At 46.5% G+C, this 17,220-nt stretch overlaps 1 protein-coding gene across 5 annotated transcripts in view; it reads right to left on the bottom strand.

Annotated features, from left to right (window-relative positions):
- Positions 1 to 1,709: 1,709 nt before the first annotated feature.
- Positions 1,710 to 17,220, bottom strand: part of WHRN (whirlin) — a 122,518-nt gene continuing 107,007 nt past the window's right edge. For all 5 annotated transcript variants that reach the window (XM_083158897.1, XM_083158899.1, XM_083158900.1 and 2 more), the window contains 2 exons: positions 4,994 to 5,116; positions 1,710 to 2,570 (listed from right to left, as the gene is read on the bottom strand). In XM_083158897.1, the coding sequence (XP_083015023.1) occupies positions 2,388 to 2,570; positions 4,994 to 5,116 (306 nt within the window). In that variant the 3' untranslated portion in view covers positions 1,710 to 2,387. The remainder of the gene's footprint in view (positions 2,571 to 4,993; positions 5,117 to 17,220) is intronic.

Genomic DNA, 17,220 nt, shown 5'->3' with positions numbered 1-17,220 from the left:
TTAGTCCAAAAGGACTGGTTCAGTCTTCTTTAGCCACAAGACAATCAGTTTCAGTTGAGTCGTGTATTAATGAAACAAATTGTTACCATTGCCATCAATGGCCAGCGATGGTGGTATACTATGTAACATGCCGCAGACCAATCAGTCAAATAAAATGGATGACCATCAATAGGTAAAACCATCGATGGTCATCCATTTTATCTGACTGATTGGTCTGCGGGCCAATCAGAATCTGGGGGCGGGACTTCACGGGTGTCGGAGCTATACTCAGTGTACCGGACCCTTGGGAGATGCATAGAGCCAACCACGGCTGAGTGCTTGTATAGCCAACGCTATACAAGCTGTCATTAGCGACGGAGGAAGTCGGCTCACCGCGCAGTCAGTGTGGGGTGAGCTGCTGCAGCACAGAGTCACAGCTGGAGCCTGGATTTGTAGGGTGTGGTATAGGGTTCCGACAGTCGAGATCCCGACAGTCATTAGCCCTACGCTCGCCACCTATTCTATTCTTCCTCTATGGGGGTCATGGACCCCCACGAGGGAAAATAGAGGGTGGCCATCGGACACCTGTCTGTCTGCGTTTTGACAGTCGGGATCCCGATGTTGGATAAATGACTGTCGGGATCCCGACTGTCGGGACCGCATCTAGCACCCGATTTGAATATTAAACTTTTATACGTTTCTCTGTGTCTGTGTGTTTTTTTTTTACATTACTTTTACAGGTGAACTACTGTACAAGTCCAAGGAGGCACAGGCGGGGAGGCCTGCTGGGACTTGTAGTTCACCTGTAAAAAGCAATGTTTTTTATTTTTTATTTTACTGTATCACCCCAGCGTCCACCGGCCACCAGCCAGGGACGCCGGGGACAGCCCCAGGCTTCAGCTCTGGACTGTTGAAGCCTGGGGAAGACTCCTTTATTGGGGGGTCCCCACTCCCCCAGGTACTCAGTCCAGGGCTGACCAGCCACGGTGTGCATGGTACGGCCAGAGGACCTTATGTAAAAAGTGTCCCCCGGCTGTGGCATGACACCGCAGGCTGGTGGAGCCCGGTATTGGTTCCAAAATACAGGGGACCCCCAGTTTTTTTTGTCACCTGTATTTTTGTAACCAGGACCGGTCCAAAAGTCCAGGGCTGGTTTCAGAAATACAGGGGACCACTACGCTTTTTGTCCCCCGTATTTTTGGGACCAGGTACGGCTCTGTGAGCCTGGGGCTGGTCATTCTCAGGAGGGGAGACTCCACGCCATTTTTTTTTTTTTTACACAAAAACGCAAATTACCATGTATTCCAAATCCCACATGTCCTCAAATTCGCACATTTTCATGACTAAAATTTGCACAGTTTCATGACTAAAAATCGCACCATATCACATTTTTTACCACAAATTCACATCTCATTAAATAGTTGAAATCTTCCCCAAAAATTTGATTTTGAAAAAGGCGATAATGTGCGATTTCGGAACCTTACTAAAAATCGCATTAATTAAATCTTACCCTTTTTGTTTGTATTTATGTTCTATATTCAACCTTTATTATAAACCATCCAAAGCAACAAACATTTGTCTGTGTCTGATTGGGGAACCCTTGCCTCTTTGCTTGGGCCTAACTGGAATTTATTGCAAGACACCAGTCCATTGTGGTGTTCCGTGTCAGACCCCACCACTGTGCAATTGTAATTCATGACATATTGCATTCCATTTTATACTATCTTCATCATACACTCAAGACTTTGTTCTTATATGAGGTTTATTGAAAAATAAAAGTGACAGGCTCTGTAATTACATAGCTATTACATAAATGGTCACGGCGTGGCTGCACGTCACTACACACACTGCAGCAGGATGGAGTTGGGGGTCACGCTCCGTTATAAAAGCGCAATAAGTCACTGTGGAGACGATATCAGCTCTGTCTTCATCTACAAGCTACAGGAAGCTTTCCACCTGTATCTGTCACTTTAGCAGTGACTCGCGTGTACAGGATTCTGTTTATTTGCCTTTTATATGGTATATACTGTATGGTTGTTTGTTTCATTTTATTGACTCAACTACATGACTATACTGTATCTTTCTCCTGCAAGTACCATCCACTCTTGCCTCAGTGGATTGATGTCCATTTGCCCAAGCGGTCAAGCTCTCGAGTTCTGTATCTTATTGATATTTGGTAGATAGTCCAATCTCTTGATTTCCTCTCCTTGCCGCCACCCCGGCTATAAGCTGACATCACATATATTGTTTACTGAGCGTATATAAGCCACACATCGGACAGCAGGACCACGTATGCAGCAACAGCACACAGATGGCAGCTACGCAGTATACACTAGCATGAGGATGTGGCTCTCGTGGCAGTGACCCCTGGCTGGGTTACACGCTGATGTGGGTACCCTTAGTAGCCACTATAGTGACACGTTAAACTCTGTGACCAGAAAGTCCATGTAATCCTTTTCTTTGGTCTTAAAAGCTTCAGCAATGAGCCTGGCAGCGTCCCGGTGTTCTTTATCTTGTAACGAGATGCCATTCACCTCTAGGATGACCTGGCCTACACGTAGCTTGCTGCAGTTGTGAGCAGAGCCGCCTCGCTGGAACATAGGCAAGAGAAAAAGTATAAGTTACAATGGCGGAGAAAATGCGACCAGTACCAAATAACCCGCACAGCATCCACATGGACTATGATTGGTAACGGTAAAGTGTGGCAGTAATGGGGCGATGCATCTCACCCGAAGCATCGTGTGCGGTAAACTAATTGGCCTCTGACTCCGATCCGAGGCGCAATCCCGTGCACCTCAGATCGGAGTCCCAGATCGTCATGACTGCCAGAAATATTTATTGCAGCCTGTAGCCATGAATGGGATCACATACGATACATCGTATGCAAAAGAACAGCATACTGATGTGGCTCTCAAAAGAACAGCATATTGTGGCCCTCATTCTGGCTTGATCACTCCCTGCATTCGCATAGGGGAGTGATGTTTAGCGACTGCGCATGCGCATAAACATTTATGCGCATGTGCAGCCGCTTTGTGCTAGCGGGTACTGCAAATTGATTATGTGCCAGCCGCTCGCACACAGCAGTGCGGGTGGGGAGCATGAGGCAGAACGCCCAGCGGTGCTTAGATTACCCGCAAAGCTGGGAATATCGCAGCTTTGTGGGTCAACCAGAATAAGGGCCTGTATGTGATCCTGCCGGGAGGGTTGGCGGGTACCACGTGCGAGGTATCACAAGCATTACCTTGCACTAGTGGATGGGGCCTTTAGATGTTCTGGGGGTCATTTGCTAAGATGGAAGTTCTACTTCACATGGGATGTTGCTATAGGTAACCAATCAGAATCTTCTTTAGATTTATTTAGCACCTTCTAGAAGATAATAGATAGTATCTAATTCGTTGCCCGTAGCAACATCTTATGTGAAATAGAACTCCCAGCTTAGTCAATTTCCCCCTTTAAGAACTCTAGGGGCCTGATTCAGACCTGTTTTTTGGGCTGCATATGTCCGCAATCTAGTGAACAGGCAAAAGCCGCCCCGCTTAACATCTGACCTTTATTCCGGCCATAGATTGCCAAAAGGGAGGCGAGTGCAGCGTTTTTATGGGGAAAACCTGCTACCGCTCCCTGCTTGCCCCTATTCCGCCCCTCCTGGAGTGAATAGCTCAGCGAGTGTGAAACTCACCTAAGCCTTTCATTCCCGGGGTTGTGCATGCACCTATTGGACATGGGTTCAAATTCAGACCTAAACAAACGGGTGTGAATAGGCCCCTAGACCTGTTAGCAAGGCTGCAATTTTTGCCGATGGACAAAACCATGCTGCACTGCAGGTGGGGCAGATGTAACATGTGCAGAGAGAGTTAGATTTGTTGGAGTTCTTTTGTTTCTGTGCAGGGTCAATACTGGATGCTTTATTTTTACACTGCAATTTAGATATCAGTTGGAACACACCTCATCCAAATCTAACTCTCTCTCTGCACGTTACATCTGCCCCATCTGCAGTGCAGCATGGTTTACCTTGCTAACAGGTCATAAGTGCAATTACAGTTGTCATATTATGGATAATCCCATTCTCATAACTAGGTTATTGCGCAGAACGACAGCACAAAGGAGCAATACTCCGAAAACCAAGGAATTCTGGGTAAAGATCTATAATTCCTACTGTGAGGTTTATGGGGCCCATTTATCAACTAATATTTGGGGCTAAATCCCTGAATACACCCGTTTTCGGGGGTTAACCGCAAATATTAAGTATCATTGAAATGTATCACAGGGGACCACAGCAGGAATCTCCGATCCCTGCTGTGATCCCCCCCAGCAGCGCCGCCGGCCGCATCCCCCATAGGTTTCTATGGGGGATGCGAAGCTGCCCGACGTATCAACATCGGGCGGGAGAGCTGGAGCTGGCTTAGCGGGCAGGAGGGAGGCCTCGCAGTTCAGTCCCGGCGCAGTGTGACTGACATCTTCCTCCACCCGCACCGTGTACAGCCGCTCAGCCGGGCAGCGCTGAGCACTTGGCTCACCCTCAGATGCTGAGCGGCTGTACGCGGTGCGGGTGGAGGAAAATGTCAGTTAACATGCACCGGGGTCCGGGACTGAACTGCACACAGCGCAGCGAGCCCTCCCTCCTGCACGCTAAGCCAGACCTCCAGCTCTCCCTCCTGCCCTGCTCCCAACTACCCTGCTCCCAACTACCTCCCTGCTGCCCGAGCGGCAGTGCGGTCAGCGGGGTCGCGGGGGGGTCAGCGCATGCGCAGACTCCCCGGCTTCCGGCACCAGGCATCGCAGGGACAGGCTCCTTTCGGAGCCCTGTCCCTGCGCCCGGCAGATAATACATTGGGGCGAAATCCCTGGGCAGTAATATTCCGCCCAGATCGCATTGTAAATGCGATCAATTGTAAATGGGGGCCAAAGTCTTCTCATTATTTTTATGCTGGACATTACTGTTTCTTTTATACACATGGCATTGGCTACATTTTGACATTTGGCGGAATGAGATGTTATACTCTATAGCAGGTACCTGTATGGTGACAATACGTGGTAATGGCTGGCGTGTTCTGGCTCCTCCTTCAATAGCTATTCCCAGGGTAGGTGCGGTTTTCCTCAACCGCACTAAGGTGGCGGAAGGCTCCAGCAGACCTGGCTATATTAGGACAACCCGTCAGTTCCCAGCATAAGCAAGGATGAGTGTCAGGAGGGGATAAAGATGAGCACAGAGTACAATACATAAAGACACACACACACGAGAGAACAGAACAGGATCAAAATCATTACAGAGAGGAGGTGACAGCATGCTGGCATAACATTTATACTTCCTGGTAATCATTATATACAGAGTACTGCTAATACAGATACTTATGTATACAGAGTACTGCTAATACAGGTACTTATGTATACAGAGTACTGCTAATACAGATACTTATGTACAGTAGCAAACTAGAAATGAGGGGTGAAATGTAATAGGACGAGAGAATCAGAAAGTGAGAGAATTGGTAAGAAATCTCCAGTTTTTTTTTCAAAGTGGCAATCATTTACGCTGTAAAATCAAACTGATGTTGCCGTGTAAATGATTAAAATCTCTCTACATTTACATTTCACCCGATGTGCCTAAATCAGCACTCATTTTGACTATATAGTTCATATCAATTCATATATAGTTCATATCAATTCAATTCAATATTGAATGAAAATCAAATGCTTTTTGCAACATTCGATGCAGATTTGATCCCAATGCGCACTCCCGTGTAGTGTAAATAGAAAAGTAGACTTGCCAGGCTAGACTACATAGTATAAATCTAATGTCAAAAAGTGAAAATTGAAAAGCAGTAGGGAAATCGAATAGGCCAAATCGAATCAAAACCCGGTCTCACCGTGTGTACACACCATAAGATCATGAAAAACACAGAAACAGTGATAGGCCCTAATAGTGTGCACACACAGTGAGACCTGGGTCTCGATTTCACTACTGCCTTTCCATTTGCATATTTTGGCGTTAGATTTATACTATGTAGTCTTGCCTGGCAAGTCTACTTTTCTATTCGATTACACTACAAGGGGTCGTGCATTGGGATTGAATGTTGCAAAAAAATTGTGAATGTCGAATCGATTTGAACTATGTAGTCAAAATCAAAGGAAAAGTCTCACTGTGTGTATACACTATTAGACATCCATTGCCCATTGTATATGTAGAATGAAGCAGCTTCCATTGAATTCATAAATGGGCCTATATATATATATATATATAGCTACCTGGAATCTGTCACTTCCAGGTAAATATATACGCTAGCCAGTAGGACCTCTAGCTAGGGATGGCCATCAGTGCAGACGCCAACGATGATTACCATCGATGGCAATTCTGCACCCAGCCATCGATAGTGGCAAACTATTTGATGGATAACCATCGATAGTTTTAGCTATCGATGGTCATCCATTATATTTCACTGAATGGCCTGTGAGCCAATCAGAACACGGGGGCGGGTATTCCAGGTGACTTCAGGGGCGGAGCTATACCCCGTGTCCCGGCACCTTGAAAAAAAATAAAAAAGGAAACATCGCTTCTCCTTTGCCATCAATGTAGGGAAACAATCTGGTACTCCCACATCGATGGCAAAAGTATTCGACATCGGCCACAAACCGTCGATGATTTAAAATCATCGATGGTCGATGGCCATCCCTACCTCTAGCATCTATCCATCTGTCCACTAGGACCTCTGGCATCTGTCTCCACCAAGGTGGCAGGCATTTTTGGAGGGTAATTTTCAGCAGATTCCATTAGGGATGGCCATCGTTGCCTTTGCCATCGATGGTTGCCGATGGCAAAAGTGCAACAGGCCATCGATAGTGTATAACTATTCAATGGATGACCATTGATGTTTTTGTATATCGATATTCATCTATTTTCTGTTATTGAGTGGCCTGTGGGCCAATCAAAATGTGGGGGCGGGGTTGTCGGGGGGCGGATCCATGCTCCGTGTCCCGTCACTTTAGGGAAAAAGCAAAAATTAAACTATTCTTTTAAGCTTTACATTGATGGTGGAAAACCATCTGGTTCTCCCCCATCGATGGCAAAACTATTCGACATCGGCCATAGAAATCATCGATGGTCGATGGCCATCCCTAGATTCCATACGGATGTCCAGAGCCATTGGAATCCGCAGAGACCATGTGCCCCCACAGCGCCGGCTCCACCAAGCAGCCACTTGGCCTGCAGTTCCATTGTTACGCCATCTGCTGCGCCAGCGACTTTATACTAATGCCAGTATCAGCCCTTCCCCCGGTGTACAGACGTGCATCTGACTGCGTAAGGGCTGAGATGCCCACTTTGTGCCTCTATAGGCACTGTAATACTTATAGATCACCATCGATACTTGTGTCTGTTCCATGCTAGCTGCAGATTCTCTGTATGAGTATGGCTTCTAACATGCGTGCGTGATTAAGGGGTGAATTGAAGATTTTTCAAACACAGCTGATTAACTGGTACTTTGGGACAAAGTACCAGCCAATCAGTTCCTAGCTGCAATGTCAGACTGTGTTTTAAAAGTCAATCAATGTAAATTTAAAACAAGCTTGAACTTTGCGTTAATCAGCAGCGGCTCTCTGTTCTGGAGTCCATCCAGAAATCCTCCAACAATCAATTGCAACAGCAAACAACCAGAGACCAGCACTAGGCAGCACACTTATGTAATATTCAATCTTCACTTAAACTCCAGATATATGTAAATTCTTTCTTCCACTGGTAATATATATGGGTGGGGATAACTTACATATAATTTCACATACCCTCCAACATCTCATACTTAAAAATTGATACAAATTTGGGGAGGGGGCATGGCAACGGGTAAAAGGGGTCTGACCATACCCCCTTTCCTATCTTTTCTCCGATCGTTATGACCCAAAGATGCTGCCTCCCGGCAGTCAGGTACCCATACCACAGCTGTTATCACATGCTCTTCCCTCTACGTCACCAGCATCCTGGCCAATCAGCACCAATGGAGGTGTGTGAATGGCTTCAGTTCCACCAGAGCTGCAGCCTTGTCTTTGTGATCGTTACCTCAGAGTTTCCGGGAGAACACGTTGGTCTGTCACCGCGCCCCCTCCAGCAGTGGCGGCATCCAGCAGAGAATATCCCAGAGGTCAGGAGGAGTCACTAACAGTGTTTTCCAGTGTTTACTTAAGTTTGTGTACTTTCAGCCTGTCAAGCACTAAAAACCAGTACAATCGTACAGGGGTTTTTAACTGGTAAATCGGTACAGTTGGAGGCTATGATTTTGTTCTCACGGTCACATTAAGTTATCTTTAAAGTTAGTGACTAAGTACACTTGACAACACCAATTCAAATAAGTGGATATAAGAACAAATACATTAGAATTGTTGCGCATATTCACATAAAGGTATCTTTACAATGGCAGGACTAATGTGTGAGAGCAGATAAATGGCAGGAACAAACACTAACGTAAACTTCCAAACTCATGTGCACATAAAGGTTTCTTTGGGAACAACTGTCAGGCTGAACTCAGATGATCTCCACTTCAATGAGCATAAAACAGGATCACCAAATAAAAGCATACAAGCAGGCAAAAGGTATACATGGGCGGAGCAGGTGAACCTGAGGCTCTAGTCCTCTAACCCAGCTGTTCCCAACCTGTGGTATGCTGCGGACTGGTTGGGAGTACTTTAATATAACATTGGTAATGGTGGTGGAAGAAGAAGTCTCCCGATGGCAGAAGAATTCTTCCATTACCATGGAGACAAACATCCTGCGTTACTCCGTTTCCATCTGCAGTGTCATCAGCATCTACTAGTACTTTTGCCTGACCTGCAATCCACTGGGAGCTACCTGTGCTGCATTCAGACATTAGTGATCTTCTGCCCTGTGCTGAGATGGCAGCTGCATTAATCCTACAGGTATTAGCGGGATTCCCGAAGACAGTGCACAGCCAGAGGCCAGACACAGAGGGACCCGATTCCCAACCGCACACTACTCCTCCACGCAAACTTCTTTGTGTGGAGGTATGGGAGGGGTGGATTTATGAGAGGAGGGGTACTCATAATTGAAAAGCCGAATCAAGGGGTACGGGAGAGAAAAAATGTTGGGAAGCACTTATGGAAGTCGAGTTACACACACGCCATTTTAGGATAGTATGGCCGCCATTTTGGTTCGCAGAGTTGCGCAAATAAAGTTTCCATACCCGAGTATGTGTGACAAAGTGGACCAGAAGAGTAGCCATACTATCACACATAAATTCATAAATACATACTGACACTAAGTAAAATGTAGTTAAAGGTTTAGAACGCCACACATAGCTTAGTTAGCCCTGCATACATCTGTCTGTATCATGTTTAGTACCGTTCCGTTCCGTTCATTGTGCAAAGTATTCCGGTCATTGCGAATATTTCGCAATATACACGGCTCGATAGTTATGGACATAATCCATATTCCAGGGACAGTTTCTGTTGAAAGTATGTAACAAAGGAATCTAGATGAAACCGGTTCTTATCACTGCTGACGCCGAAACCACTAAACAAAGGAATCTAGATGAAACCGGTTCTTATCACTGCTGACGCCGAAACCACTAAACAAAGGACTCTTAAAGTTCACTCCCCTGGACCTAGCCAAACCAGGTGTATCATCTTACCCCCCAATCACAGCTGACCTGACATTCGACCTCTGACCAATGAGAACGGCCTTTGACCTCCCCTTTCTGACCCTATAAGATAGGCGACCCAGAGCAGCCAAAGTCTCTTCGGCACATCTACCTTTCCCTGACTTACCACCGGACTATAGTTCATCCCTGAACGATAGTGAGCTCTGACCGGACTGCGCTTCACATATTTGATGAGAACGGTAACGGTTGCATTAACGGTATTTATTCTTATTGTATTGATTGGCTGATTGTGTCTTGTATCTGTTTTCTTTCCCCCTAGCTGAGCCTGTTTAGTATTCATTGTTAGTATATTGTATCACTTGTTATACCTGTTTATTCTTATTTCTGTAACCCCCTTTTGTCCATTAGGGACTTAAATACAACCTTTTTACGGAGTTCTTATCTCCTTATTTCTATACAGTGGTCGTGTCTGTTTATTCGCATAATAGCGACAAGGTATATTACGGACACTGTCCGATAAGGTATATTCGCAGATTAGAGACAAAGTACTGCGAAGGAATCTCTGATTAAGGTATTGGTTCTTGGTGTACATAATACAATAAAAGGTACGCTACGCTGCGCTACGCTTTGTTCGCACGTAGTTAGGTATAAAGGGTACGTTGGTTGCGGACTTATTACGTAACCAGCACTTTTCACTTATTGTCACTCTGGTCATATTTAATCGCCATTAACAATTGGGGGCTCGTCCGTCCGCTCCACATTCCAGAACTCAGTACCAGGCGTGCGACCCGACCTATACCAGCAAAAGGGTGGAAGTATTTATTTGTTTCCATTGCTGGATAGGCCGAGTCCGCGGCGGTGCGGGGTTCGGGAAGTGCTAGCGCTGAACCCGGAGTACAATAAGTGAAAGCCACGTGTTTTAAAGCATATCATACCTAAGTGTTTAGTAAACTGTACTTCTGCCTGCCACAAGTAGTTTAACGGGGTATAGTGTCTTGGGCTGCTTGTTTATTACAGTATATGTACCACGTGCGATAAGGTTCGCACACGTGGAGTCTGTGTTTATTATAGTACATAGAGGATCCCCTCTGTGCAAAACTATAACTTTTATTGTTAGTTACTGCAAAACCAGAGACTCCGCCACGTGGCGACAAGCCCTGGGCCTTTTGCAGTAACGTAAAGCGTCTATTGTGTATTACGCAAGGTGCGCGCGCACGTGCCCATATCGGGAAAGTTTCGCATCTTTGTACGTGATTTACGGATTAAGTGCGGGATTTATTTCGCATCTTGATACGTAACTTTCGGACGGAGTTAAGGGATTTATTCCACATTTAGGCGCAATTACTGCGTATAGCGAAACCCGAGCGCAACCTTGCAAATACACTATAGAACACGTGGGTTGCCGATTCATCGGCGGCCTGTGAGCAACGCACGTACACACGTGGCTGTTCATTGGTACTGCACATGCAGCACACATAGGAACTCAAAGGTGAACAGTATTGAACCACTAGCCTTATTTAAAACAGTATAGTAATATACTGTGGATGGGGCGGTGATTTAATAAAGAGAAAATAAGTTTTTTTTTCTTTTGTTCATTTTCTCATAAGCAAGCAACTCAAGCATTATTTTAATAGATTCCTATAGCGTATTATAAGGGATTTATACCTGCATAAGTATCTAGTGAAAAGCTACCAGCCTGGGAAGATTTTCTGTACAGAAATATTTCAAATATATGCATAAGACCAAGGTGTAACCAGCGCCCAGTGTGAAAAATAACTGAGGCGAACGGGTGTGTGACGACACGACTCAAGCGCAGTGTAGTCCAGTGTAGGACAGTCCAGGTAGGACAGGGTTCACGTGACGACGTGCCCATAGGAACTGCCCCTTCAGTGGAATTGATTCCGCTAGGAGGGTACAAGAAGATACATCGGAACGCACTTGTTTCCGATTAGCTACTTTAGAAATCCAATTTTTGGGGGTATAGGAAAACAAGTTTGTTATACCCTGGAAAAATTGTGCCGCACCAAGCAAGTTGGCTAGAAGTTCGCTGCTAGTTGAAAGACTTGGTGATTGAGTATCGTACCTCGTATCCTTCGCACCTGCTTGACTGTGGGATGTTCTAGGAAGCTGTAGAAGTGAGTGTTTGGGGAGCTCTCAGACAATTAATAACCCACCGATATCTATTAAGCTGTGAACGTTTATTCCTGTAATTATGGGTAATAACGGGTCACGCTGTGATAACGTGCATGTTACGGAGGAAGCAAGCCGGCCAAAAGGATCGGCTGCTTTTATTATGTGCAGGAAGCACGGTGAACTCGCAGTTGTTTACCAAAATAAATGGAGAAAAATGACACAAGGCAGCAAGTTAGAATTTCCCAGTGTTGGTAGCTTCGATCCGGAAATCTTATCGGCAGTAAAAGATGAAATATGCCTAATCTCCAGTCGTAAGGAGAGAGTGAAGCATATAGATATTCTGGTACTTATGTAGTAACTGGGCTGCCGATTTTGAAATCGGGTCCATCGCATCGCATCGCACCCGACCATATCGCATGCGATGCGATGCGATGCGATGGACCCGATTTTTCCATAGGATTCAATGTTAAAATGGACTCTGTCCATTTTAACATAGAATTCAATGGGAAAAGGGGTCCTTTTCATACCCCTACTATCCAAGTGGGCATGGAGTTGGATATAAACCTGTGGCGAGCGCAGCGAGCCACCGAGCCCGAAGCGTGGCGAGCGTAGCGAGCCCCGCGAGGGGACACAGAATACCGTCCCCTCGCGGGGCTCGCTTCGCTCGCCACGCTTCGGGCTCGGTGGCTCGCTACGCTCGCCACAGGTTTATATCCAACTCCATGCCCACTTGGATAGTAGGGGTATGAAAAGGACCCCTTTTTTCCATTGAATTCCATGTTAAAATGGACTCAGTCCATTTTAACATTGAATCCTATGGAAAAATCGGGTCATCGCATCGCATCGCATCGCATCGCATGGTCGTATGCGATGCGATGCGATATCGCATCGCATCTGATTGTATGCCTTAACTTAAGGCATACAATCAAAAAATCGGCAGCCCAGATACTACATAAGTACCGATATTCTTAAATTGTGGCAGAAGGAAGGACAGGAACAATGGGGAAGCAGAGGTCTGGCAATACCAGACGCAATCAGCCACAATATAAATGCAACCGCTGCCACAATAAAATCAGCTCCCCCACCCCCATATGTGCCGAAGGGGATAATGACTCATAAGAAAGGCATAAGTAATAATGTATCCGTTGCTAACCTGTACCCTGTCTTATCCCCTTACAAGGAAACCCGAGAGGAAAACGAGCAGCTGTTGGCACTGGCCGTCTCTCATGCAATTAATATGATTGAGGGAAAAGCTCAACCCGCTGTTGAGGCCCCAGCACAGGAGGAGGAGACGGCTGATGCCAACAGCATAGTATTGGACTCAGGTAATGATGCACCACACAGCACAGACACAGACGACTCCCAAGCAGGTCCCAGTAATGCGAATGTGGTACAAACATATCCTATGCGCACACTGGAGGTTCCCTATGGTAAGGCAGACAGAGAGGGTGTGATACCTACCAGAAAGATGACCATGCTAAACCCATGGACACGGTTAGAGCTGCGGTCCATCATTTCAGATTTCCCTGATCCTAGGAAAGATCTAGCATTGTGCCGGAAATTTGTAAGGGATCTGGGAAACTCTGATGAGCCCACCAACAAGGATTGGAGAATCATGTTGAGGGCCTGTCTCCCCACTCACATAGACATCCCGAAATTCATTCAGGATAGTGGACTGAAAGTGGACAAGGAGATAAATGATGAGATCAACCAGGAAAATATACGCCTAATCAACTTACAGTTGGGAGTATATTTTCCTGCGGCAGTGGAATATAGCAAGATTTTCACCATCAAACAAAAGGATGGCGAAACTGCTGCTGATTATTTCACTAAGGCCTTACTGGAGGTATCAAAGTACACTGGTGTCTCCGAGCCTAAGGACGACCCCCACCTGAGGGAGATGATTGTCTCTGTGCTGGTGGAAGGGCTTAGGGAAAACCTGAGAGCCAGAGTCCAAACTTCTTTCCCAAACTGGCGTGGAATGACAGTGGATGCCCTAAGGGAATCTGCTGTGGACCACAACCGCAACATTAAGAAGCACAGGGAACTGCAAACTGACAAACTGATGATGGTTAGCATCCAAGCCCTTACTAATGCCCCAAACAAAACTGCATACCAACGAAACACCAGGGACAGGTAGAAAACCAATTATCTGTTACAACTGCAATGGGGAAGGTCACTACTCAGCTCATTGTAGGTTAGGAAACCCCAGGAATTATCAGACACATAAGCGAGAATGGGAATCTCACAAAGGTGAGACACGGAGATACCCAGCCCCTAGACAATGGGAGGAGACAGACAGGTCACGCAACATGCCTCCTCCCCATCTGATGGCTGACACTGTGCTAAGGGCAACCCAGGTCAGACAATAGGAAACAGGTCATACCTGTATCCTACAGCCAGTTAGACTAACACAACACCTTAGAGAGGAACCTCAGGTGAAAGTTGATATAGCTGGAGTAAGACAAACCTTTTTGGTTGATACAGGGGCGGCCAGATCTGTTCTCAACACTCCCCTTCATTTGGGTTTCACTGACAAATCAGTAGCAGCAATTGGGGTAACAGGAAAAATACAACATTACCCACTGACGAAACCAGCGGAGGTTACAATCGGGCCTTTGCATACCAAACATTCTTTCCTGTTGGCTGCAGCGGCCCCGACTAACCTCCTGGGTAGAGATTTACTATGCAAAATGGGATGTGTCATCTATTGCACCCCCGATGGGGTATTTCTGGACACTCCTAGAAATCTTACACAAGAAGTGCAAGATATGCTGGACAGTCCTCAGAGGCTAATGTTGTATTCCACTGTTGTAGAATCAAATCCATCTAGGGTAGCTGAAATTACAGCACAAATACCGAGTTCCCTTTGGACTAAAGATGGACAGGACGCTGGGCTAATGGCAAATGTAGCTCCAGTAGAAATCCGCTTAAAAGAAGGCAGGATAGCCCCAAAAATACCGCAGTACCCTTTAAAACCTGAAGTTGAGCTAGGAGTATTCCCAGTGATCCAACGATTGCTCCAACAGGAAATCCTAGTTAGAACTTCCAGCACGGCCAATAGTCCCATCTTTCCTGTGAAAAAGAGCGGGGGGAGGGGCTACAGACTAGTGCAGGATTTAAGAGGGGTAAACAAAGTAGTTGAGAGCCAATTCCCCGTAGTGCCAAACCCAGCTGTCATCCTAATGCAAATCCCACCTCACTGTACTCATTTCACAGTCATTGATTTGTGTTCAGCGTTCTTCTCCGTCCCTTTGCACCCTGACAGCCAGTATCTGTTCGCCTTTACCTACAGAGGAGTACAGTATACCTGGACACGACTTCCCCAGGGGTTCATAGACAGCCCCAGCATCTTCTCCCAGGCCTTGCATGATTGCTTACAATCCTTTCAACCCATGAGTGGTTCGATACTGATACAATATGTTGATGACTTATTGTTGTGTTCTGAGTCACTGGAGTCATCAGTGGATGACACTAGACAGCTGCTGATGCATCTCTCAGAGACAGGACATAAAGTATCAAAGGATAAGCTGCAATTATGCCAGACCAGGGTTAAGTATCTGGGCCACTGCTTACCCAAGGGCTGAGACACCTCACCGACGATAGAATCCAATCGATTCAGAACATGGTACTGCCACAGACCCAGCATCAGATCCGTACGTTCCTAGGCATGTGTGGATACTGTCGCAATTGGATCCCAGGATTCTCTATTCTGGCATTACCACTACAAGAGATGGTTTCCTCAACTAAGCCAGATCGGGTCTCTCATACTGAGGAATCTGAGCTGGCTTTCGAGGAACTAAAGGTGAGCCTAACAAAGGCCCCAGCACTGGGAATGCCAGATTATGGGAAACCCTTTGAACTGTACGGAACTGAATCAGGTGGGTGTGCGGCAGGAGTACTTGTACAAAAACATGGTGATGCCAACCGACCAATAGCGTACTACAGTGTCCAGCTGGACACAGTAGCACGCTCACTCCCAACTTGCTTACGAAGTGTGGCTGCAATAGCACAACTAGTAAGTAAGAGTGAGGACGTAGTGTTGGGACACGATTTAACTGTTCATGCTCCCCATGCTGTCTCTGCCCTCCTAAATTCTGCCCAAACACGTCATGTGTCCTCAGCACGGTTCACTAAGTGGGAACTGGCGCTGATGGCCCCAGTAAATATTACCATCAAAAGATGCAACACACTAAACCCAGCCACATTCCTTCCTCATGTGCCCTCCAAGGCACAAAGGGTGGAGGGTGATGGGAATGTTGCTGAATATGGTAAAGCAGAGTTTAGTGAGGGTGAGGACAAACATGATTGCATGACCTATCTGAATCAGACCTTCACAGCACGTCCTGACATAAGCGACAGCCCATTAAGTGAGGTAGACATAACCTTATTCACAGATGGTAGCTGTCATAGACAGACGGACACGGGAGAGCTGTGCACAGGCTACGCGGTAGTAGATGGAGAAGGTATTGTGGAAGCTGAACCCTTGGGACCACCTCACTCAGCACAAGTAGCGGAACTGGTGGCACTGACCAGAGCATGTGAACTGGCCCAGGGAAAAGCAGTTAACTTATATACCGACTCCAGATATGCTTTCGGAGTAGTGCATGATTTTGGAGCCCTATGGCGCCTCCGAAATTTCATGACGGCGGCTGGCACACCAGTGGCGCATGCGACATACATTAGGAGACTTCTGGGAGCTATTCAGCTTCCAGACAGAGTGGCTGTTATCAAGTGCAAAGCTCACACATCAGAGAAGGACCCGGTGTCACTTGGTAACAGCCGCGCTGATGAGGCAGCGAAAAGGGCCGCATGCCCTGTAAATATTTTCACCCATCCTACCAACCTTTGTACACTGAACATGGTATCCACATCCAAACTGATAGACATGCAGAATTTGTGTTCCCCACAGGAAAGAGCAGTATGGAAGTCGAAGGGATGTGGCCAAGAGTCTACCGGACTTTGGAGAGATGGACACGGGAAACCAGTGGCCCCCAGGGCATACCTTCCTAGTCTAGCCGAGGCGGCCCATGGGCTGACACATCTTGGGAAGGAAGGTATGTGCAAGCTGGTAAAGGCCTACTGGTGTGCACCAGGGTTCGCTTCTCAAGCAGGTAGAGTGGCAATGTCATGCCTCACCTGTTTGAGGAAGAACGTTGGAAAAGCCATCCCAACAGAGCCATCCCACATCCCTCCTACAGAAGGCCCTTTCCAGGTAATACAAATCGACTTCATACAGTTACCACCCTGTAGAAATTTGAAATATGTATTAGTTTGTGTTGACATGTTTTCCAGCTGGGTGGAGGCTTTCCCCGCTGCCTCCAACACTGCTACCTTTACAGCAAAGAAAATATGTCAGGAGTTTGTCTGTAGGTATGGTATCCCAAAGGTCATTGAGAGTGACAGAGGCACTCATTTCACAGGAGAGGTCTTCCAAATCATGTGTAAACTCCTGGGGATTAATAGTAAACTTCATACTCCATATCGTCCCCAGGCGAGCGCCAAAGTT

This window comes from Crinia signifera, chromosome 9 (assembly GCF_055691185.1).
Source record: "Crinia signifera chromosome 9, ASM5569118v1, whole genome shotgun sequence".
NCBI classification, from domain to species: domain Eukaryota; kingdom Metazoa; phylum Chordata; class Amphibia; order Anura; family Myobatrachidae; genus Crinia; species Crinia signifera.
Note: the sequence above shows the minus strand (reverse complement) of the source record. Positions and strands in the feature narration are given on the sequence as shown.